Genomic DNA, 25,226 nt, shown 5'->3' on the forward strand with positions numbered 1-25,226 from the left:
AGACGAGGAACCTTCCCTCTATGAGATCTGCAATGTCCCAGTGTGTTTTAGGAAGATAAGTTTGACAACAATTAGCAGAATGATTTGGAGAGGGAGGAGGAGGAAGGAGAGCTAGCTAGAAGTTTAAATGAATGCTTTTCAAGCCTGAACATGCAGACAAATCACTGGAAGATCTTATTAAAATGCACGAATTCAGTAAGTCTGAGTCAGCATTTCTAACTGGCTTCCAGGTAGTGGTAACATCACTGGTCCACGGGCCCCACATTTGAGTGTCAGAGGTTCAAAAAAATCTGGGTGTCAGACTGTGGGGATCTGAAGTTGGAGGGTAACCATGCATGAGGCACTTCAAGTGTGACCCCCCAGACCGGGAGCAGCAGCATCACCTAAGGACTTGTTAGAAGTGTAAGCACTCAGGCCCCTCCATGGATCAGCCGCTCTGAGGTGGGGCCCAAGGACCTTTGTTTCAACAAGTCATCCAAACAAGGGGATTCCGAAGCCTCAAGGTCAAGCTTGAGATCCTTAGGACATGGAAGGATAGTTTGAATGGCAGGAAAAAGGGGTCCTCATTACTGAGAACCCCAAGAGTCTTGCTAGGATGTGATTTGTTTGAAGCAAAGGCCAGGTACCGCCCTCTACCCTGATCCTCCTTCCTGATCACCATTTAAGCAGAGGTTTGCATGGGGCGGGGGGCTCCTTCCTTCCCACCAGAATATCCACCTGGTGGCCAAGTGGCTCGGCACCCTGGAGGAGAAGCTGGAGGAGCATAGTGAGAACAGCCACGCAGAGTTCAGGGTCTTCATGAGTGCGGAGCCCGCACCCTCCCCTGGGAGCCACATCATCCCCCAGGGCCTCCTGGAGAATGCCATCAAGATCACCAGCGAGCCACCCACGGGCATGCACGCCAACCTGCACAAGGCCCTGGACAACTTCACTCAGGTAGGGCCCTGGAGGGAGGGGAGCAGGACACTTCGCCTCGCAAAGAGCAGACCCCCACCCCCACCCAGGGCAGGAGGAAAACACACTCTCTTGCAGGAGTCAGTGGCAGGGCATGCCCTGCTCGCCTGCCCTGAGGGTCCTGAGCAGAGACAGGGAAGGGGCGGCAGCTGCTTCAGTGGTATAGCTCCTAATTATTAAGATAATAGAACTATGCCTCGGTAGGTTTAGTATCATCTTGTCAGCCTCCCCAGGGGCCCTTGTCTTTGGGCTTACCCCGTGCAAGCTCAACGTCCAGTCTTAGTTATCGAGCAGTTGGGAAGTATATCCCAAGAGATGCTGGCTTGTCCTGGTTCTGCTGTGGAAGGATACACAACAGTTGACATTTGGGACTTTACCAGCCTCTGCAGTAGGTCATTTGGAGGAACAGGGACAGATTCAGGAGTCTCTTCATTGCTCACAAGAGTGTCAGTTGCTCCATTCTGCATTTGCAAATGCTTGGAAACAGTGGCCCGCTTAATACCCTCTAGGATTTGCTTTGTTCCTCCAGAGCCTTATTTTCACTGTTTATGGGACAAATCGCAGAACTGGGGTCTTTTCATTCCCTCTTCCCTGACCGCTGTGCTGTTTGGAGATGATCATTTCATTCTGACTTTCATTTGAGCGAACCCGCTGTCAACTAGCTTCACAAGTGTGGCTTCTCATCTTTGTGCTTAAAGGCATTTTTCAGCAGGACTCGATTTTCCACGTGTGTCAGAGGTAACAAAGGAAGCTCCTTACACGTCCGCAGAGAAAAGCTCTGTCCAAAAAGCCATTATTATAATAAGTTCCTGTTTGCACGAGGCAGTGACTTTGTTTCCTGTACCATCTCTGACCTTTCACATCCATATCTTCATGGCAAGCGTGGTGCCCAATCAAGGGACCAGAGAGAGAAACTGTGTCACGGGTTCACTGGGGAAAAAATCAGACCTACCAGCAGCTTAATCTCTGCGGTCTCCTCTGCTTCCCTTCATTGCTGTAAGCAAAGTCTAAGGTCCACCTCCTAGAAGAAATGCCAGGACTGACTGAACCCAATCTAGTCGTGTGAGCTTTGTAAGTGCCTCTCGGGCTTTAGCAGCAGCATCTTGCTCCTTCCTAACAGAGGAGCTCACTCAGAGGACACATTTCCTTCCAAAGAATCCAGGGTTCGCGTCCTAACAGCCATTCACAATGCAAGTTTCTCCCTCCCCACTCATCCCCATGCCCATTAACATCTAAGAACAGTTCCACCGACTTCCTCTGGATTCTCTCTTGCTTCTTTTCTTCCATCTTCCCATCTTTCATCCTCTCTTCATGAGTCAGACCATTTCCCCTGCCTTCTGCGCTGCAGCCAGGCCCCTCGGGGGTCTTGCATCTGCAGCCACGTGTCCGTTAGGATGTAAAGGGCAGGGCACCCCTCTGTGTCTTGTGGCTCCAATTCCCACCGCCCTCTGCTTCAGCAGTTCCCGCAGCAGATGAGCCGTGGGGTCGTCAGTCACACAGGCAGTAATTACACCTACTGAGACTCCATGATGGTCAAGGAAACATGACAGGAAGGAGGGGAGTCAGAGATGATGCTGTGGGTGTCCCCACCCACATCCCAGTGCCGAGTGCTGTCAACAGGACAAATGTAACACTTCTGTGGCCCCCTACCCTTTTCTCTTTGGCTACACTTGGGAACGTCGTTAGCATGTCCGTGTGTGCAAACTGCAACTGTAACCAAGCTCTGTTATAGGCTGAATCTAAACTAAAGCCCAGCCCCTTGGCAAGGTCCTCTCAAACCGGACTCCATGCCTGTCTGCAGCGCAACCCACAGTCCTGCTGCCACCCGAGTCTCCGCACCCCCGCGCCGCCTGCCCCGCGTCACAGCTGCTCTGCTCTGACGCTGGGCATCATCTCCTTCCAGGACACCCTGGAGATGTGTTCCCGGGAGACGGAGTTTAAGAGCATCCTCTTTGCGCTTTGTTACTTTCACGCTGTGGTGGCAGAAAGACGGAAGTTTGGGCCCCAGGGGTGGAATCGCTCCTACCCCTTCAACACCGGGGACCTCACCATCTCTGTGAACGTGCTCTACAACTTCCTGGAGGCCAACCCCAAGGTAGGCAGGTCGGGAGGGCGCCTCTGAGAAAGATGATGGGGCATCAGCATGGGGAGATGGGGTGTGCTCACTGGCGCAGGTCTACAGCCCCCCAGGGGGCATGAGGAAGTGCTGGTTTACTGCAGGGTCAACCCCAAGAGCAGCGTGAGGCCGAGGAGGAAGTACCATGAAGGGAGAGGGGTGTGGTAAGAGTAGTGAGAAAGCTCAGGAAACCAAACTGTTAACAGTGACTCACACTTGGTGTCAGTCAGTCCCATGGGTGTCTGTCCCAGCCCCCTTGTGTACTCCCAGCATTGCTGGGGGTGGTGATTGGCAGAAAGAGACCCACTCTTATATGCTACAAGCTCCCAATTTAATTCACCAAAGACGGAGACCTTCTTGTGGTGATGCACGCAGCTCCTCGCATAAGCACCATCTTAAGCACGGTCTTGCTGAAGTTGAAGAAGCCAAATGCTTCCTTCTTCCTTCACCTCGCCTCCTTTGTCCCTCCTGATGGCTTCATTTTATGAGACACTGACACCGATGATCCACGCTCTTCAGTTTAGGGAAGACCAAACAGCCTCTGCAAGGCCTCTCCCTCTTTCTCTGGGGACAGTGAATCAGGCCCAGAAGCAATGCTCTGGCTCTGGCTCCAGGGTCCTGGGAAGTCCACCACAGAACACACCATCCCTTCACCTGCCTCGAGGACCCAGGCTTCCAAGTGGCTTTCCTGCCTAACGCTAACATTCATGAACTCGTGTGCTGTATTTCACTCACTCTGAACTTTCCAAGGAGACGATTAATCGATAAGCTAACTAATGGCAGCGAATGAGAAAAGTACCCACGTCTTTGCTCTCCTCTACTTGAGCTTGGCAGGTTTAAAGGACCCGTAGGTAGAGCCTGACTTTACTGCCACAGTTAATGACGGTGAACGAGGGCAGGCGTGTGTGCAAGAGTGCCTGTGTCTTACCTTTTCTCATCCTTTGATCTAACTCTTCCCTCGTTTAATGAGCTCCCAGAGGTGCTCGCTCCCAGAGGTGCTCGACCTTGCTGGGTACCAGGGAAACACGGATGAATAAGACACTGCTCCTGGGACTTCCCTGGTGGTCCGGTGGTTAAGACTCCATGCTTCCAATGCAGGGGGGTACGGGTTCAATCCTTGGTCAGGGAACTAAGATCCCATGTGCAGTGCAGTTCAGTCAAAAAGATTTTTTTAAAAAGACGTTGCTCCTAATCTCCAGACCCACCACATCCTGTGGCTCACATCTGGTCGGCCTGAGGCCGGCGTGCAGGGCTTCCTCCCTTCCTGTCTCAGGTCCCCTACGATGACCTGCGGTACCTCTTCGGTGAGATCATGTACGGGGGCCACATCACCGATGACTGGGACCGGAGACTCTGCAGAACCTACCTGGAGGAGTTCATCAAACCAGAGATGCTAGAGGGAGAGCTGGCCCTGGCCCCAGGGTTCCCACTGCCCGGCAACATGGACTACAATGCCTACCACCAGGTAGGGACCTGGGTCTCCCTTCTGTGCAGCCCAGGAGGACTGGAGACACCTGGGCAGGGCCAGGGGAGGACGGCTGAAAAAGACGAGCTCACACGCAGCGTGGCTCTCAGCCTGCTCAATTTGAGGGCTCCTAGAGGACTTCTAGCCTCCAATTAATGACAAAATTGAACTTTCAGAGATCTTTTTATTCTTGACGTTCGGTTCAATAATTCTATTTGTTGCTCTTTTCTACAAACAACATCTCGGGCATTTACTTGATTGTTTTCATTCAGGATATTGACAAAACCATTAGGAGCAAAAATTCAGGTAAGAACTTAGCCAACTTTAAGTTTCTATTAGTGGTTCAGAATACCTTCAGAGGGACATGGTCTTGTGGAGCAGACCACTCACCCTCCTGTTCTCAGAGGCACGTACACACACACCGAGAGAACATTCTCATGGAGCTTTTGCATACTGTCACTGGAGGTTTTCATTTTACTGTTCAGTTCAGTTCAGCTGCTCAGTTGCGTCCGACTCTTTGCGATTCCCATGGACTGCAGCACGCCAGGCTTCTCTGTCCAACACCAACTCTTGGAGATCAAGTCGGTGATGCCATCCAACCATCTCATACCCTGTCATCCCCTTCTCCTCCTGCCTTCAATCTTCCCCAGCGTCAGGTCATTTTACTTTTACTTCAGTTATTTTTAAGGTGTGCATCTTTGCCTATTTAGCCCACCATGAAAATGTATTAAAAGGCAATTAGAACAAACAAAAAAAAAACTCGTTTGTTGCTTGACTTTTAAGATTCCTAAAAGAACTCTTGAATAACAAACTTAAGGGAAACAGTGGTCATAGGAACGTTAACTACAAGCTTTACGCATATTTTTAATTTCTAAAGTTTAAGAATATGTCATAAAAGTCACTCAATCCAGAAAACTAAGTCTATAAGAAGAAATTAAAAACAATAAGACTAAAAAAAAAAAAAAATAAGACTCTTGAAAGTAAATCAAGGGAATTTTTAAAATAAACACGTTGAAACCTTTAGCCAAGAAAGTTGTGCAAGAGCATCCCCTACTGTCGGTCGATGGAACAACTTGACCAGAGGCTGGAGAAGGTGTTGGAGGATACGGTGGTTTGCAGGCTTCCCTCTCTATAATCTGTCAGCTAATAGACGGTTATAGGGCACCTACCAAGAGTCCAGGAGCATGTACCGGGTGCTGGAAGAAATGCGAAAATAAACACGCGGATTTGCCTTTAAGTAATGAGCCATCTGTCACTTAGACTCTGCTCTGTTGCTGTTGCGTGCTCAGTCACGTCTGACTCTTGCGACCCCATGGACCACAGCCCACCAGGCTCCTCTGTCCATGGGATTTCCCAGGCAAGAATACTGGAGTGGATTGCCATGTCCTTTGATCCCGACCCAGGGATCACACCCGAGTCTCCTGGATTGCAGGCAGATTCTTTACCAACCACTGAGCCACCTAGGAAGTACCACTTTGCTCTAGATGGGCCCTGCTCTGACCCACTGACTGCCCTGCAGAGGACGGGTCAGGTGAGAGAGGGGAGATACGTCTGGCTGGTTTTCAAGTGAGCTTGCCCTTGACTTTCAGTACATCGATGCCCAGCTGCCCCCAGAGTCGCCCTACCTCTACGGCCTCCACCCGAATGCTGAGATTGGCTTCCTGACCCAAACATCGGAGAAGCTCTTTCGCACAGTGCTGGAGCTGCAGCCCTGGGACAGCCAGGCTGGAGAAGGAGCAGGGGCCGTGAGAGAAGAAAAGGTATGTGGAAGGCTTGCCCTAGATATTCTGGGGGCCTAGTACTGCCCAGGGCGGCGCTTCTCCCGTGGGCCTCGATGGGATGCACGGTGCAGACCGCAGGGCGCACATCTTCCGCTTCCATGAACGGTCCAGCATTCCTCTCCTAGGGCCCCGACCCGTCAGGTGACCTGATGGGCCCTCAAGTTACCTAACAGGAGGTACCCACTTTCGGTGTGTCGGTGCTTTGCCCATCCACCCCAAAAAAGTGAAAGTCGTGTCCAACTCTTTGTGACCCCATGGACTGTAGCCCTCCAGGCTCCTCTGTCCAGGGGATTCTCCAGGCAAGAATACTGGAGTGGGTTGCCATTTCCTTCTCCAGGGGATCTTCCCAACCCAGGGATCAAACCTCGGTCTCCTGCATTGCAGGCAGATTCTGTACCAACTGAACCACTAACCCCAAGGCAGATTTTATTCCCATTTGTCAACCCAAGTGAAGAAAAGGCAGGGCCGAACAGCTGTGGTTTGGGGACCTTGAAAAGGACCTCGTGGTTCCTTGGCAAACTAAGCAATGATGGGTGGGGAGCTGTTCTTAAACACCCCACCCTCACTCGGCCAACTAGATGCTGGTGAACTCACTCGTGTTTCAGATGAAAATGTGGTCTCTCTGTATGAATGACAGTCCCAGAGCCTCCTAACATACAAGTAAGTGCTGCTAAGCACAGCACTTTCTGAAACTAAAGGAAGATGGAGGAGAATTCTTGGGCAGAAGAGCAGAGGAGAGTGTGGAGTGGGTTTAAGGTGACCAGAGGCAACCTGGGAGCTCTGTCCCTGATGAGGGCTGAGCAGAGGGCAGGAAAGGAAGAAGCTAAAGTGAAACTTGCCTGTGATGCTTCTCAGGACGAGGCAGCTCAGTTTCCAAAGGTCGCATCTCCTTCACCCCGCCTCCCCTCTGCAGTCCTGCCTGGTTTCCCTTAGTTAGAGATTCTCTGGTACTTGGAAGATTATGGATTAAGAAACCCGGAGCTATCAAACATTTTGGCTCCAAAGACTGATTTCAGGAAAACAAACTGACTGATAGTAAAGGAGCTGGATGTTTGTTTAAAGGTATAGAGTGATGTCATTAAAATGACTCAAATGTTAATACGCCTCGGAATGAGCTGGGGAGCTTCGGATAGGTTCTCAGGTCTAGGGTGACGCCCAGGAATGTGCAGCCTTGCAATGGTGATGCTGGTGAACCTACTTGGAGAAAGCTGCTCTAAATCCCGCAACTCAGCCTGTTTGACCTTTTGATGCATAGGGTATAACTCGAGAAGCAAAGGAAGATAGGAAAGCTTATGTGGCTCAAAACTCAAACCACCCACCTAGTATCAAAAATGTTCCTAGCTTCACCACAAGAAAGAGTAGCCTCCACTCACTGCAACTGGGGAAAGCCTGAATGCAGGAACACAAAAAGACCCAGCACAGCCAAAATATAAATAAATAACATCAATTAATTAATTTTTAAAAGTTCCTAGCTTTTTTAAAAATAAAAAGACTGAAACTATATAGAGTTGGACTGTGAAGAAGGCTGAGCGCCGAAGAATTGATGCTTTTGAACTGTGGTGTTGGAGAAGACTCTTGAGAGTCCCTTGGACTGCAAGGAGATCCAACCAGTCCATTCTGAAGGAGATCGGCCCTGGGATTTCTTTGGAAGGAATGATGCTAAAGCTGAAACTCCAGTACTTTGACACCTCATGCGAAGAGTTGACTCATTGGAAAAGACTCTGATGCTGGGAGGGATTGGGGGCAAGAGGAGATGGGGACGACAGAGGGTGAGATGGCTGGATGGCATCACTGACTCGATGGACGTGAGTCTCGGTGAACTCCGGGAGTTGGTGATGGACAGAGAGGCCTGGCGTGCTGCGATTCATGGGGTCACAAAGAGTCGGACACGACTGAGCGACTGATCTGATCTGATCTGATATAAGTAATAGGCTTAGGGTTCTTCGGGCAGCGTTCAAATAAGTTTCTAGTTCTTGTCATTTCCTTATCTCCTTCTTCTAACCACTTCAAGAAACAGTGTGTGTGTGTGTGTGTGTGTGTGTGTGACAGAGATGAATGAACTATGATCACTTGCCAAACTAGAAGAACCCTTTTGCAACACAGCTATCAGGAAGTGTGCAGATTTTTACTAATACACAGAGTTCTAATCTATGGAAGGAAAAGAAGGAGAGAGAAGAGAGAAAGGGGGAAAAGGACACAAAAGAAATTCACGTGATAATACAAAGGGCCAATAAAAATCATAAAATATTCTCAACATCACTTGTAACTAAATGAAGTTAAGTGAAATACGTTTCACACGATGGTAAAAAAGTTTTTTTTCCGTATTAGGAGATCCAGTGGTGACAGTAAGAGGACAGGCACGCTTGTGTCTGTTATACAGGTTTACATTACAAAACAATTTGACAATAGCCACTAAAGTTCTAAATGTTCATGTGTGTTTCTCATAGTTCTATTCCTTGGATTTCAACAAGTGGAAACACTCAAAAGGGCACAGATTTTATGATAGGTATCTTTATCGCAGAGTTGTTTATAGTAGTAGAAATGATAAACAAGTAAACCAAATATCCATCAGCAGAGAAATGACTCAATAAATTATTTTGGCACATGCCAAAACAGTGAAACAATATATACTATTAAAAAAAAACAAGGAAAATCCATATGTACTAACAAGGGAACGTATTCAAGATCTATTCCCAGGTGAAAAAAGCAAGCTGAGGGACTTTCCTGATGCCCAGGGGTTAAAATTCTGATCTTCCACTGCAGGGGGCTGGGATTGATCCCCAGTAGGGAAACGAACAGCCTGTAGGCCATGAAGAGCAGTCAGAAGAAAACAAAAACAACAGGCTGAAAAAGCTATGTGTGTTATGATTCCACTAGTGATTGATAGAGAAAGAAGTGGAGAGGGGGGAGAGGAAGGGATAGAGGAAAGAAGTGAGGCAGGAAGGAAGGTGTGACGGACATGCAAAAAAGGAGATGGGTGGGTGGATGGTGGATGATGGATGGGTGGACGGACAGACGGACAGACGGACAGACGGATGGGGGTGATGGGTAGAGTTATATGCATTGAAGAACACCTGCAGAAATTATAAACAGATAATTCACGGTGGGTTTTCTTTCCCCCTTTCAGGGAAGAGGCAAATTTGGTGGAGAATTTTGCTTTTAGTATCAGATTAAATATTTAGATTAAATATGTAGCGTTTAGATTTTCACGATAAGCATTTGTTATCAGAGGCATTTGCTTGCAGAAATGAGGTAGACCACACCCCTGGGCACCCCCTGCTCCCATCTGAAGGGTGCGCTTTATGTCTGTGGATCCGCTCCCTCCTCAGGCTGGCTCTCCAAATCCTCCACCACCTGATCAGTGACAGAGAGAACTCTGTGTCCCCACCTTCACTGTGTTTTGAAACAGTTAACTCCAGATTGTCCTTTCCTTTCTTTGTGAGTAATGTCCAAACGGCAGCTCGCTGATACAGGGCTGTTTCTCCCAATTCAGCTCCGCAGACAGAGGTGTGATGTAGTTTTAGCCATTTGTCTTCTGGTCCAGCGGCAGCTTCCAGGTACCATTAAAATTCTATCCCAGTTTTCGCTGTGACAGCACCAGAGACCCATCTGTGACACGGCAATGAGTTTTTAACTTTCTTTTTTCTAACATCAGCTCTTTTCCTAGAGAACGCGTTGTATGTTAACAACACAAGGCAAAGTGAATATTAATAATCTTGTCCATATATAGAGTTCTTTCTAGCTTTCAGATGCTGCCACATTCATCAGATCTCTTTTGGTTTTGGTCTCTTCACCAGCCCCGGGAGTTGGTGGGGGAGAAAGACACTGTGGTAATTTTTATAGATGGGAAAATGGAGGCCTAAATGACTTGCTTAAATTCACACGGGTAATACACAACAGCACTCGTTAACTCAGTCAGGGTTCTTTGGTTGTGAAGAACAGAGACCAATTTGGCTGAAACAGGCAAGAAATAGCTCGTATCGAAGGAATCCACCCAAGAAAGAACAGAAACCACAGTGACTCCGGGTCCCTCAGGGAAGAATGGTGGACCATCCTTTCAGAGAGCTTCCCTCCACTTTCTGCACCTGAATCCTGGCTTGAGGTTCAATTCTCACACTCCTGGAAAACATCATCTGATTGGCCCACTTGAGTCATGGGAGGGCTGGGCATGGACCGTGCACCCAAACAGCGGGGAAAAGGTAATTTCACCAGAGGAGACGCGGCCCTGTTACAAGAAGAGGGGGATGAGATGAAGGAGCCAGAACAGAGTCCACCACACACGTCCACCCGCTCGCCTGACTCTGGGCTGGCACTGGCTCCCTGGCCCCTTCTCTTTACCCCCCAGTGCCCCCCTCTCTGCCCCTGCCACCCACACGTTCTATTAAACCTGCACTTTCTCATTTTTCTTTGTCTGCTGACAGAGCTCCTAAATGGCAGACTCAGCCTCCCAGTGTGTGTGTGAGTCGCTCTGTCGTGTCTGACTCTTTGGTGACCCCATGGACTTGTAGCCCATCAGGCTCCTCTGTCCATGGGATTCTCCAGGCGAGAACCCCGGAGTGGGTTGCCACATCCTCCTTCAAGGGAGAAGCTGGAGCCTCGTCCTAACCATGTATTTCCCCTTCTGGGGCAGGTCAAGGCGGTCCTGGAGGAAATACTGGAGCGGGTGACAGATGAGTTTAACCTCCCAGAGCTGATGGCCAGGGCGGAGGAGCGCACCCCCTACGTGGCCGTGATCCTCCAGGAGTGCGAGCGGATGAACGTGCTCACCAGACAGATGCAGCGCTCCTTGCGGGAGCTGGACCTTGGACTAAAGGTGGGTGAAGCCAGGCTGGGGACGGGGCTCTGGGGAGCTGGAGCATAGCAGTCACAGCAGCCTCACCACCCAGGAAGGTGCCCCTCCTAGAAACGGAGTGTGGCCCTTCCACAGGGGTGGGTGAGACAGGCTCGGGCCGAAACTGGGCAGGTGGACTGAGCTGTGACTGGCAAGCTACCCAGAGCCCACACGCTCTGAGCTCCAGGCAGAAGAGAAATCGACACCCAGTGTCTTCTGCTGACGTGGCTGGCATTGCTTTCCCAGGAGGTAGAAGTGTGTGTGCTGCTGCATCGAAACACAGGGTCCAGACACCCTGGACCACCTCCCCGCTCTACTGCATCCTCAGCATGTGACTTCAGAGTGACTTAAGCCTCACCCCGTCCCAGTTCCTTTACCTGTAAAACAGGGCGAGTGGTCCTGCCTCGGGGGGCTTTGGGAAGGATTCAATAAATCTATTTGCATGGGTTTCCCAGTGGGTCAGTGGTAAGGAATCTACCTGCCAATGCAGGAGATGCGGATTCCATCCCTGGGTAGGCAGATCCCCTGGAGGAGGGCATGGCAACCCAGTCCAGTATTCTCGCCTGGAGAATCCCCATGGACAGAGGAGCCTGGCGGGCAAAGAGTCAAACATGACGGAGTGACTAAATGATAACAACGTAGAATGTTGTAGAATAATGCCTTCATGTGGCAAGCACCCAGAAGTGTAAGTACACACAAATGAGTTCCATTCCAAGAGCGCATTTATAAGTCCACTTGGCTCAGAAACCCAACAAAGTTAGCCTAGGTACCCAACTAACACAAACGGCTATATAGCACTGTACTGTAATAGGTTTATAATACTTTTCACACCAATAATGCATAAAAACAAACACAAAAAATAAAACATTCTTAATCTTACATCACAATACCTTGAAAAGTACAGTTGTCCAGCACAACAGCTGGCACACAGGGCTGGTATCAAGTGAACAGGCAGGAAAAGTTACTGATGGAGGAGGGAGAGGAGGAAGGAGATGGTAGACCTGAAGGGTTGTCAGCAACAGGCGACGGAGGGCAAGCTGTAATGTCACTCATGCCTGACGTGATAGATGCCTGACACTGGCATCTTTGAAAGTTCACAATTTGAAGGTTCGTATGTAGGGGACTTACTGTATTATTACTGCCCCATCAGGGGAGGTCCTTCATTGGAAGGACTGATGCTGAAGCTGAAGCCCCAATACTTTGGCCACCTGATGTGAAGAACCGACTCATAGGAAAAGACCCTGATACTGGGAAAAATTGAGGGCAGGAGGAGAAGGGGGCAACAGGAGTAGATGGTTGAATGGCATTGCCAACTCAATGGACATGAGTTTGAGCAAACTCTGGGAGATAGTGAAGGACAGGGAAACTTGGCTTGCTGCAGTCCACAGGGCCGCAAGGGGTCAGACGTGACTTAGCAACTGAACAACAACAGTGATCAGAGGAAAGGAAAGAATTTTAATCTTTTGCAACCTCATGGTTATGTGAAGCGTCCAGGATGCTACCCGAGCTCTGAGCAATGAGAGAATCCCTTATTTATACCACCAGTTATTAAGCACATCTACTTCATTCACCATCAGAAAATTCCATCAAGTGCCCAGCACAAAGCCTAATGGAAAAGCCCTGCTAAAACCATTCAGCTGGACAACAGGCAAGTGGGAGGGCCTGCTGCCATTTAGGAGCTGAGGGAGGCAGCTGCTGTCAGTCTACAATGGCACACTTATTAAAAGAGTTGTATCTCCAGGCAGAGGGAAAGGATGGACCCAGTTTCATAGCTGGTGGCAGAAGCTCAGTCCAGCCCTGAACATCCAGGGCTGTGATATGCTGCTGCCCTCACATCTGGCTCTTGGAGTTACATGACCACCGTCAGGCATGCAGAGGACACAGCCCTGAGCGACTTCACATGTAGTCACATAGAAACTGTGAAGTAGGCTGAGAAACCTGAGTGAGTTGGGTTTTTTTAATCTGTTAATTTGCCTTCTGCCCCAATATGGACAGATGGAAATAAGGAGAAAAGAGGGATGGGAAGAGATGCTGAAGATTGATGTCGCTCCATAATGTTTTAAAATTATACACCTGCTTGCATCCTGTATCAAAGGAAATACAGAATTTCATAGAACAACATCAAATGTAAATAAGGACCTTGGCTGTCATTTTATGTGGCTCGGTTCCTCAGATACGCAGGTTGATATTAGTAATTATCTTGAGTTGGTTTGTTGCAGTCTTAGTTTATTGAATCCATGCAGTTTGGCGCAGTCTGTTTACCCATCCAGCTTCCAATTCATTCTCTCATTTTTCTTCCAAGAGCTTTTGCTGGGGTTTGGTGTCATGAATTTCAGCGCATGCCTAGGTGAGGATGAAGGGGGTGGGGAGGGAGCTGCTCTTTTCTTCCAGTCTAGCTTGAGAAGGCTGGTAGATGGGCAGCCTCGGCTCTCACTTCTGCCCGGAGGAGGCAGTGGAGACTGATGGGAGCCTTCCTCTTCAGACAGACAGTCTGGCGGGAAAAGAAACATAGAATATGATCACAGTACCAGGCACGACTGATTGCAATGAGGTGGGAGGAAAAGGGAAGAGACAAGTATGGGGGAGGAGAAGTGGCATCCAGGGGGCTTTGGAGGAAGGGTAGAATTATGACAGCTGATGATAAGAAGAATCTGCTGAGTAGCCTTAAGCCTGTTCTAAGAGTTAACTTGCTTTGGCTGGAGCAGAGAGTCCACTCAGATGAGTATGAGTGATATGGTAAACTTCAAAAGGAAGAAAAGAGCAACTCCTTTGCTACCCAAAAGGTACTAGCTGAACTGAGAGGCACAGCACTCAAACCTCTGAGAACTGTGGGAACCCCACAGCACACAGCACGCAGAAGTAACCCTCTGTGCGAGGTCTGCCATCCACAGCCATGAATTCCACAAAGAGGAATTCAGGAAAGAGTCAGACATCTGGCTCTTAGCCTTTCACAACGAAGAGCCAGGTCCTGTGAGTATACTAGAGCTGATTGGCCAATGGTACTGACTCATATTAACCAAACGCACGAAAGCCTGATGTACGAAACTGTCAGCTGTCACTTTATTCCTTTACAGTCAACTAGGTTATAACTTTCAAAGGATCTACTGATGGCAACTTGCCCAGAAAATCTCTGCCTATGTAAGAAAACTACAGGACAAGCTAAATGCTTATGCACTGTCCAGGATGGTGGGCTTCTCTGGTGGCTCAGATGGTAAAGAATCCACTTTCCAATGCATGAGACCCAGGTTCGGTTCCTGGGCTGGGAAGATCCCCTGGAGATGGGAATGGCAACCCACTCTTCTTGCCTGGAGAATCCCCATGGACAGAGGAGTCTGGCAGGCTACAGTCCATGGGGTCCCAAAGAATCTGACATGATTGAGCAACCAAGTACACACATTCAGGATGGTAGCCACGAATGGCAGGTGAGCGCTTGAAATGTCCACACTGAGATGTGCTGTGTCAGTCAAATGCCAGATTTCAGAGAGACAGGGCCAAAAAGGGGAAATACCCTATTCATAATTTTTATGTTGATTGTATATTAGACTATTTGACATTTTATACATATCACATTAAGTAACATGTTATGAAAATTAAATTCACCTCTTTTAAATTTTCTAAAATGGCTACCAGAAAATGTAAAATTACACACATGCAATATTTTGAATTTTTAAAATATTGATTTTTTTACTGATTTGGCTGCATCCAGTCTTGTTGCAGCACACAGGACCTCTGTTGCCTCATGCAGGCTTAGTGGCTCCGAGGCACGTGGGATCTTAGTTCCCCAAGCAGGGATCGAAACTGTATCCCCTGCTTTGCCAGGCAGATTCTAAACCACTGGACCATGAGGCAAGTCCCAATTTTGTGAATTTTAAATGTAAAATTACACATTCACAACTTGTGTTACATTTCATTTCAGTCATGCTCTCTTAGATGGAGCCCTGGCCAGTCCAGTGTCTGGGACTGGGAGCTGTTTTTTTATTATTCAGATATTTAAACATGTGAAAGATATTCAGACTTAAAGCCCAGCTCGACGACTTGAGGGACTGCTCTGGCACTTTACTTTCGTCCATTGTATGTTGACTTAATAGTTCAGCTCTTGCTCTGGCCATTTAGTGACTGATGATAACCACCACGCAGGCAGCTTCCCTGGCCCACATGCCTGCTAGAGTGCATGGATGGACCAGCTGCTGTCATCCACAGTTTGGGCACCAGACTGGCCGGGGTGGAACCCACATAATTCCCTGTCTTCCCTCCGCATCTCATCACCCCCTGCATCTCATACGAATGACAGCTGGTTGCAAAGACCATCTTCGTAGGGAAGGAAGGGAGGACCAAGGCTGACCTTCAGGTCAGGGGGCAGCCTGTAGCCCCTGGAGAAGGGCATTTTGGGGCATTGCTGTGAGCCTGTGAGCCCAGAGCACCAGCCACTTCCCACCCCAAGAAGGGACCTTTTCTGGCCATCCAGAGTCCTTCAGTTTGGACTGGAACCTGTGAATCTGCACTCTCCACAAGCTTCCTCATTTAAAGCGATGAAGGCTTAGAGGGAAAATCATGTTTTTATTTGTGTTGTTATTCAGTCATGTCCAACTCTTTGTGACCCCATGGACTGCAGCATGCTAGGCTTCCCTGTCCTTCTCTATCTCCCAGGGTTTGCTCAAATTCATGTCCATTGAGTTGGTGATGCCATGCAATCATCTCATCCTCTGTTGTCCCCTTCTTCTCCTGATATCAAAGAAAGACTGAAAACATTTATTTATAGGGACAAAAAAAAGTGCTTAAGGCCCCATACAGGTGGCCCTTGTACCTGTGATAAAGTACCCCCCAGTCTTCAGTTCTCCCCGGTTTCCCTGCAGTGTAGACAAGGAACAGGCCAAGCACAGGACCCAAAGTGATGTCTTTTTAAGGATTTAGTGTTTTCTTTGTACATTTTCTTACTTGACATGTGAGCAAATAAGCATTTAATTTAATGTAGTGTTTTCTTTGTACATTTTCTTTCTTGACATGTGAGCAAATAAGCATTTAATCTGTGTTCCACACGACCCAGGCAGGAGGAGTTTGAGGATGTCGGGGTGAGCAGATGGAAGCAGATTTCTCTATGTGGGTAGCTGGAATCTTCACGAAAGGCTTCCTTACCCACCATTTGGCCCCAGAGACTTCCTGTGTGCACCCATCCCTGCCCCCAACCCCCACCTCTACCAATCTGGCCATGCCTGAGGAGACGAATCTTCTTTGTACACCTTTCAGGAAGTGCTGTCCCAGGGTCTGTAGGTTTATTCCTCTTCTTCTAAGAAAGGGATTTGAGTTACACTGCGCTAATTTAGTGTAGGGCTGTCTGGGTTCTTCTCGACCCCTCCTCTGAAAATGAGTTGTTTCTACTTCCACTCGAGGTCGTGGGCAAATCTGAGTTCAGAACCCTAACCACCAGATGAATGGCTTCTTCTTTTCCTAAATTGTTCCTCTTTCACTCTCAAACGAGCAGAACCTAAGAGATGACACCTTCCTTAAGGCTCCATCACTTGCACATTCAATTAGTAAATGCGAACTCGCTGTCAGAATAACTTACAAGCAGATGTGAGAAATTTTTAAGGAAGCCAAGATACACATTTTGTGCTTCCCTGCTGTCAAAACGACCTTAGATTTCTGAAGAGTGTTAAAAATTAAGTATTGCGTACATATTTTGTATTATGACTTTATTTTTTAGAGCAGTTTTAGGTTCACAGCAAAATGGAACAGAAGGTACAGAGCGTTCCCATTTACTCCTCCCCCCACGCCCACCCCCCACCATGCACAGCCTCCCCACCATCAGCATCCCCACCAGAGTGGTCTGTTAGCTACAGCTAAATCCACACTTCCATCACAAGCCTCAGAGTCACCTGTGGTTTTACTTAGGATTCACTCTTGGTGTTGTACATTCTATGGATTTGGACAGCTGGATAATGACATGGGGGCTTCCCATGGTAACTGGTGGCTCAGTGGTAAATCCACCTGCCAATGCAGGAGACACAGGAGATGCAGGTTCGATCCCTGTGTCTGGAAGATGCCCTGGAGGAGGAAAGGGCAACCCACTCCCGTATTCTTGCCTGGGAAATCCCATGGACAAAGGAGCCTGGCGGGCTACAGTCCTCGGGGTCGCAAAGAGTTGGACATGACTTAGCAACTAAACAACAACATAATGACATGAGCCACCATTACAGTGTCTTACAGAAGAGTCTCACTGCCCTAATATTGCATTTATTTTATTCTTAAGCACATGACTTCTTCTTACAACACATATCAGAGAAATGAAGGTTTACAGGACCTCAGTTTTCAGAAGTGGCACATCTCTGTGTAAGACATGGTCACACAGAGCTAAGGGGTTGAATTGACTAGAGGAGATAACCAGGCAACAGAGGACTTCTCCGTACCCACAGATGACAGTGGCCGGCAGAGTCTAGGGCTCCGTCTGAGTTCATCTCTTCCAGTCTGTCTGCCACAGCCCTCAGACGTGCCAAAGGACTGGGACATTTTCATCCTAGTTTTCCCAGTGGTGCTGACCCAGTTTTGTTAGGTCATGCTATAGGATGAACCCAGGGTGGGAGACCTTACCTTCCCATCGACTCACGACAGCATTCACAAGTACAACATACTTCCACAGATGCAGCCAGACTCAAGAGAACCCACAGCACTGTGGTGGAGAAGCAAATGTATTTGCTGTATTATTTATAAAAGCACTCTATGTCAGTGTATTGGCCGTTGAAAACTTAAAATTTTTATTTTAAAAGGAAAATTTAATACATCCTATATCTTTTTTTAAGTCTATTGGACTTTATTTTTTTTTAATGAATCCTTGTTTGTCTATGTATTTTTTTATGCACAGTTTAACAAGCATGTACTCTTATATGTCCATAAACAGGTTTTATTAAAACTGCAACACACAGGATTTTTAACACAACCCTGACAAAAACATACACAGTACAGTTTAATTAGCAACAGAAAACTAGGCCTTTCTGTTTAGAACAGTGCTGTCCAATAGAACTCTCTGTGATGATGGGAAGATTCCATGTCTGTGCTAATCAGGGCACATGTGACTGCTGAGGACATGAACTGCCACGAAGGAACTGATATTTAATTTTATAGTTCTAAGTCATGCACACATACTCAGTCACTAAGTCTTTTCCAAGTCTTTGTGACCCCATGGACTGTAGCCACCAGGCTCCTCTGTCCATGGGACTTTCTAGGCAGGAATACTGGATGGGTTGCCATTTCCTCCTCCAGGGGATCTTTCTGACCCAGGAATCAAACCCACATCTCCTACATGGGCAGGAGGATTCTTTACACTGAGTCACCTGGGAAGCCTCAATTTTAAGTCACTTTTGCTTAAATAGCTTCATAATACTGATGGTCATCATATCAGACATGGAAGGCCTTGTTGGGTACTCTGTTTCCTGTGCAGAAACCACTGAAGTAGAGATGACATCTTCAAGAAACTGTAGATCCTTGGCATAACTAAGGTTACAAAGTTTAAAGACGGTTTTCAATGTTAATCCTCCGTCACAAATTTCATCCAACAATTGCAAGAGGATCCCTAAAAGTTGGCTATGTCTCTAATAGCTTGGTTTCTGAAGGAAATTCTTGATTTGGGGGAATATAGATCCTCCTGGCTTTGGCTTCTTTCATTTCATGGGAGGAGCTCACTGGGACACCCAGGTAGACCCTGGGTGGGGGGGGGCAAAGTGCATCATCTGTAGGCTGATCACACACACACTGCCCCCTGCCCTCTGGCTGTTTGTCTTCAGGGAGACCTGACCATGACCAGCGACATGGAGAGCTTGCAGAATGCCCTGTACCTGGACACGGTGCCAGAGTCCTGGGCCAGCAGAGGCTGCTGCAGAGGCTGGAGGAGAACAGAGGAGCCCAGACTTTAGGCTCGGGTGGAATCAGTATGGGCTTCCCTGGTGGTTCAGTGCTAAAGAATCTGCCTGCCAATGCAGGAGACACAGGTTTGATCTGGGTCTGGAAGATCCTCTGGAGAAGGAAACGGCAACCCACTCCAGTATTCTTGACTGGAAAATTCCATGGACAGAGGATCCTGGAAGCCTGCAGTCCATGGGGTCACAAAGAGTCGAACTCAAGTGAGCAACTGAATCAGTGTGGAACCCACAGGTAGTTTTAGGTCCAGAGTGAACCTAAACTACCGTCAATGGATAGGAGTAGACTCTGATGTCACTGGAGCAGGGAAAGTTTTAAAGGACTAGCCTCTATGAGACAAACCTACAAATCAAGTGCTAGAGAGGGACCATGGTTGGGTCCCCCACCTCTGCAGTCATCTCCTGTCTTCCCCAGCATCCCCAAGGCCAGCTGTTTCCAGGGACCTGCCACCCCTCACCTTTTCCCCTCTGGCTGTTTGTCTTCAGGGAGAGCTGACCATGACCAGTGACATGGAGAGCTTGCAGAATGCCCTGTACCTGGACACGGTGCCAGAGTCCTGGGCCAGACGAGCCTACCCTACCACGGCAGGCCTGGCAGCCTGGTTTATGGACCTGCTTAACCGGATCAAGGAGCTGGAGGCCTGGACAGGAGACTTTGCCATGCCCTCGACTGTGTGGCTGACGGGCTTCTTCAACCCCCAGTCCTTCCTGACGGCCATCATGCAGTCCACGGCCCGCCGGAACGAGTGGCCCCTGGACCAGATGGCCCTGCAGTGTGACGTGACGAAGAAGAACAGGGAGGAGTTCAGGAGTGCCCCCCGGGAAGGGGCCTATGTGCGTGGCCTATTCATGGAAGGCGCTCGCTGGGACACCCAGGTAGACCCGGGTTGGGGGTGGAGGGGCAAAGGGCATCAGCTGTAGGCTGATTACACACATCACCCCCTCCCGTAAAGTCCAGTTGCTAAAAGGGGTGCTCTGGAGTCTTCTGTCCTGGATAACCTCTCCTTGAGGCTGTCAGCTCATTTCCCTGCAGCCACAGTCTGAAAGCATCAGTTCTTCGGCACTCAGCCTTCTTTATGGTCCAACTCTCACATCCATATGTGACTACTGGAGGAACCATAGCTTTGACTGTATGGACCTGTGTTGGCAAAGTAATGTCTGTTTTTTAATGCACCGTCAAGGTTTGTCATAGCTTTTCTTCCAAAGAACAAGCATCTTTTAATTTCATGGCTGCAGTCACCATCCGCAGTGATTTTGGAGTCCAAGAAAATAAAGTGTATCACCGTTTCCATTATTCCCCCATCTATTTGCCATGAAGTGATGGGACCAGATGCCATGATCTTAGTTTTTTGAATGCTGAGTTTTAAGTCAGCTTTTTCACTCTCTTCTTTCACCTTCATCAAGAGACTCTTTAGTTCCTCATTGCTTTCTGCCATTAGGTGTCATCTTCATATCTGATGTTATTATTGATATTTCTCTCAGTAATCTTGACTCCAGCTTGTGCTTCATTCAGTCGCATTTTGCATGATGTAATCAGCGTATAAGTTAAATAAGAGGGTGACAATATAGAGCTTTGACATACTCCTTTCCCAACTCTGAATAAGACTGTTGTTCTATGTCCAGTTCTAATTGTTGCTTCTTGACCTGCATACAGGTTTTGCAGGAAGCAAGTACGGTGATCTTATGATATTGCTATCTCTTTAAGAATTTTCCACAATTTGTTGTGATCTGAAGGACTTCCCTGGTGGCTCAGACAGTAAAGCGTCTGTCTACAATGTGGGAGAACCAGGTTCGATCCCTGGGTTGGGGAAGATCCCCTGGAGAAGGAAACGGCAGCCCACTCCAGTACTATTGCCTGGAAAACCCCATGGATGGAGGAGCCTGGTAGGCTACAGTCCATGGGATCGCAAAGAGTCAGACACGACTGAGCGACTCCACACAGTCAAAGGCTTTAGTGTAGTCAATGAAGCAGAAGTGGATGTTTTTCTGGAATTCCTTTGCTTTTTCTATGATCCAATTCTGCTGCTGCTGCTGCTGCTGCTAAGTCGCTTCAGTCGTGTCCGACTCTGTGCGACCCCTGAGACGGCAGCCCAACAGGCTCCCCCGTCCCTGGGATTCTCCAGGCAAGAATACTGGAGTGGGTTGCCATTTCCTTCACCAATGCATGAAAGTGAAAAGTGAAAGTGAAGTCGCTTCAGTCGTGTCCAACTCTTCAAGACCCCATCAACTGCAGCCTACCAGGCTCTTCCGTCCATGGGATTTTCCAGGCAAGAGCACTGGAGTGGGGTGCCATTGCCTTCTCCGCTATGATCCAATGGGTGTTAGCAATTTGATCTCTGGCTCCTATGCCTTTTCTAAATCCAGCTTGTACACCTGGAAGTTCTCAGTTCACATACTATTGAAGCCTCGCTTGAAGGATTTTAAGCATTACCTTGCTAGCGTGTGAAATGAGCATAACTGTGTGGTAGTTGAACATTCTTTGGCTTTGCCCTTCTTTGGGATTGGAATGAAAACTGACCTTTTCCAGTCCAACAGACTACCTCCCATTTTTTCACTACCTTGTTTCTGAATAATAATAAAACCAAAAATAACACCTCAAAGTCTATATCCCAGAAAGTGTTGAGCAAAAAGGGAAGGGTAGGATGTCCAAAGTTCCTCTCCTCCATAAAACAAGGGCATTGGCAAAAAAAAAAAAAATGTATGTATTAGATATACCAAGTTCTGTCATCAGCATAACGGGTTCAGGGTCACCTAGACAAAGGCGAGGGATCTGTGAATCTCTCTGGATGATCATCTCCCCAAAGTGTGTTCGGAAGACCCTAGCGATGTGGGAGATGGATAGGTTGCAAGAAAAGGGTCCTGTGGTCAAAGTAAGTTTGGGAAACACTGGGATAAATAAGTGAAACTTTTTTCTTTACTGCCAGGTCTTCTTGTCTTCAGTGTGCATGGTAAAGCTTCAAGTACAGTGTATGGTAATACCGGTAGGCTCTGTGTCTTGCTAACCTGAAGTCCCTAGCACCTAGCATGACATCTGGCAAATAGCTGCATTCAGCATGCTTACTAAATGAATGATAAAATAAAACAGAGATTCAAGCCCTAAAGAGATTCACTTACATATGACATATGACCACTTTGGGAACTCTGCTTCGAGAAGATATTCAGGCTGAAAACAAGTAGAAATATGTTGTGCACCTGCTCCATTGCATGGGCTTCCCCGGTGGCTCAGTGGTAAAGAACCCGCCTGCTAATGCAGGAGACATAGGAGACAAGGGTTGGATCCCTGGGTCGGGAAGATCCCCTGGAGGAGGACGTGGCAATGCACTCCAGTATTCTTGCCTGGAGAATCGCATGGACAGAGGAGCCTGGTGGGTTACAGTCCATAGCGTTGCACAGAGTTGGACACAACTGAAGTGACTTAGCATACACCAGTGCATGCCACCTTGGGTTGTTGAGAAAACCCTGCAAGGGGATGGGCCCTGGGGCAGCCTGGCCATCCCAGTCTCTCTCTCCTGGATCTCCCAACAGGAGCGAGGCTGCCTGTCCAGGCTCAGGGCCTGACCTGAGAGGTGCTCTCTCGAATCCTTGTCCTCAGGCTGGGATCATCACCGAGGGGAAGCTGAAGGAGCTGACACCCGCCCTGCCTGTGATGTTCATCAGGGCCGTCCCTGCGGAGAAGCAGGACTGCCGCAGCGTCTACCCCTGTCCTGTGTACAAGACCCGTCAGCGGGGCCCCACCTACGTGTGGACTTTCCAGCTGAAGACTAAGGAGAAGCCATCCAAGTGGGTTCTGGCCGGAGTCGCCTTGCTTCTGCAGGTTTAGCTTTCTGCAGAACCCCCGAGGAAGCAAAGTTGGGCTGGAGGCTGCCCAGAGGGACGGACCAGTGGGTGAGGGCTAAGATCACAGCCATAGAGAAAGATAAGAAATGGACAGTCACAGTTCTGAAGAGCTCCTTTGGGGAACTCGAGAGAAGTGCCTAAAGTGAGGTTGAGCTGGAGGAGTCTGGACCTAGGAATTAGGGTAGAAGAGTTTCCTAACACTGGCCCTTTCCTAATAAAGTGATTTGCTCTTCAACTGTGTTTGGCCCAGGCTCTGAGTGTTGCAGGGTCAGAAGTTATTGTGACAAGCCCGAGAGAAAGAAGCCGCAGATCCCTGAGCCCTGACATTGTTACATGACCCCACATCCAGTGCCCTGGTTTCCGGCTAGTCCGTGGGCCAGCGGCCGAGGCTCACCTGTGAGGCAGAGTCTGTATTTTAACAAGTACCGCAGGTGATCTATATGCATGTTACTCTGGATCAGGGGGTCACCAGACTTCTTCTGTTAAGGATCAGAGAGCAAATATTTTAGGCTTTGCAGGGCATATTGTTTTTGCACAACTGCTTAGCTCTGCCACTGTAACCCCAAAGGAGCCACAGACATACATACATAAGTGGATGTGGCCACATTTCTTTAGAACTTTATTTACACAAACGGGCAGTCAGCCATGTTTTGCTGACCGTTGCTCTGGAGGATAAGGGAGGTATGCGTGCAATATTTGGGCTTCCCTGGTGGCTCAGAGGTAAAGAATCCCCCGGTCAATGCAGGAGACGCAGGTTCAATCCCTAGGTCGGGAAGATCCCCTGGAGAAGGAAATGGAAACCCACTCCAGTATTCTTGCCTGGAGAATTACAGGGACAAAGGAGCCTGGCAGGCTACAGTCCATGGGGTAGTGAAGAGTCGGATATGACTTAGTGACTGAACAACAACAAATACGCAATACCTATCTTCAGTTAGGCCCCACATGCCTTTATCAAGTGTTTATCTAACATCTACTTCTTGCTGGGGACAAAGCCACAAACAAGGTAGGTTGCTTCCTTGTCTGTCATCTTTCAGATCATTTAAGAGGGGCCCAAGGAGAAACCTTTCATCTACAGCTCACGTACAATTTTCCTTGATTTTCCTATGGAACACATTCTCGCTGGATGCCCAACAAAATCTATGGTTTCCATGAGTTGTAAAGCTCCCTTTGTGGGGCTTGTTTGTTGTCTGGGCAGGCTCCCTGTTCCTTCTAGGATCTTTATTCCCACGTATCCTTGGAGAAACATTTTTTAATTAATTGCCACTTAGCAAAGTGTTTCTTAATCTTGAGCAGGTATCAGAATCCCCTGGAGGACTCGTTAAAACAAAGTTTTATGGGCATCCTTCAGCGTTTGACTTGGTAAGTCTAAGAAACTGCTGATGCTGCAGGTCCTGGGACCGCACTTTGAGAGCTGCTTACTCCAAATGTAAAATCCCACCCTCCTGCAAACCTCTGCTATGAGAGGACAGAATCTAACGCCGACTCCACCGTGATCTCCCTGCTTTCTGCCTTGTGGTCTCCACACCCTCAAAAGAGGGCCCTCCCTCCTCATCTTTGTGCCAAAAGGGAGGTGATACATTCCTCCAGAATCCAGGGATTCCAATTTAAGAGTCATCTCTTGTGCGTCAACCAGAAAAGCACTTTCTGCTCTTTGCTTACAGTTTACAGTTTCTTGCCTAGAGTTCTTGTTTCCAGGGAGTCAGCTCTGTCCTCATCAGCGTCATCCTGCCTGCCCCTCACTGGGAACAGTACGGTAAGAGCAGGCAGAGGAGAACCAAGATGGAAGGGGAGTGGTCTCGCTGAACCAGAGCAGGACACCCTGGGTCACGCCACTTTCGGGACAAGGACAAGTGTACAGGTTAGATGTGTATGTTAACAAACCTGAGCTGTTGAGTCGCTAAGTCACGTCTGACTCTTTGTGACCCCACAGACTGTAGCCTACCAGGCTCCTCCGTCCAAGGGATTTTCCAGGCAAGAATACTGGAGTAGGTTGCCATTTCCTCCTCCAGAGGATTCTCCCCACCCAGGGATCAAACCCAGTCTCCGGCATTGGCAAGCGGGTTCTTTATTGCTGAGCCGCCAGGGATCTAGACACTCTATAAATTGAATTGATGCTATTGATTTCTTCCTAACACATACAGACTAAATGAGATAAGGAAGATAATTTTACAGCCCAGGACACTTTGGCAAAAATGATGGACAGCCTAAGGGAGACACTGGGAGAAAGAGGAGAAACTGGAAGCCGTAGAGCAGGTGGGAGGCAGGCCTGGGAGGAGGACACCGGGATGCCTGGCAGTGGCCAGGCTCTGACCCGGGCACCAGGCTGCCATGTTCT

At 48.5% G+C, this 25,226-nt stretch overlaps 1 protein-coding gene across 5 annotated transcripts in view; it reads left to right on the plus strand.

Annotated features, from left to right (window-relative positions):
• Positions 1–25,200, plus strand: part of DNAH9 (dynein axonemal heavy chain 9) — a 287,208-nt gene extending 262,008 nt beyond the window's left edge. For 3 of the 5 annotated variants that reach the window (XM_070389508.1, XM_070389509.1, XM_070389512.1), the window contains 7 exons: positions 709–936; positions 2,858–3,049; positions 4,344–4,535; positions 6,125–6,295; positions 10,947–11,129; positions 19,541–19,930; positions 22,647–25,200. In XM_070389508.1, coding sequence (XP_070245609.1) covers positions 709–936; positions 2,858–3,049; positions 4,344–4,535; positions 6,125–6,295; positions 10,947–11,129; positions 19,541–19,930; positions 22,647–22,874 — 1,584 coding nt within the window. In that variant the 3' untranslated portion in view covers positions 22,875–25,200. Of the gene's footprint in view, positions 1–708; positions 937–2,857; positions 3,050–4,343; positions 4,536–6,124; positions 6,296–10,946; positions 11,130–19,540; positions 19,931–22,579 lie in introns of all 5 variants that reach the window. The other 2 variants (XM_070389510.1, XM_070389511.1) reach the window with 2 other exon arrangements.
• The last annotated feature ends 26 nt before the right edge of the window (positions 25,201–25,226 follow it).

The sequence above is a fragment of the Bos mutus genome, chromosome 19 (assembly GCF_027580195.1).
Source record: "Bos mutus isolate GX-2022 chromosome 19, NWIPB_WYAK_1.1, whole genome shotgun sequence".
Taxonomy (NCBI): Eukaryota; Metazoa; Chordata; class Mammalia; order Artiodactyla; family Bovidae; genus Bos; species Bos mutus.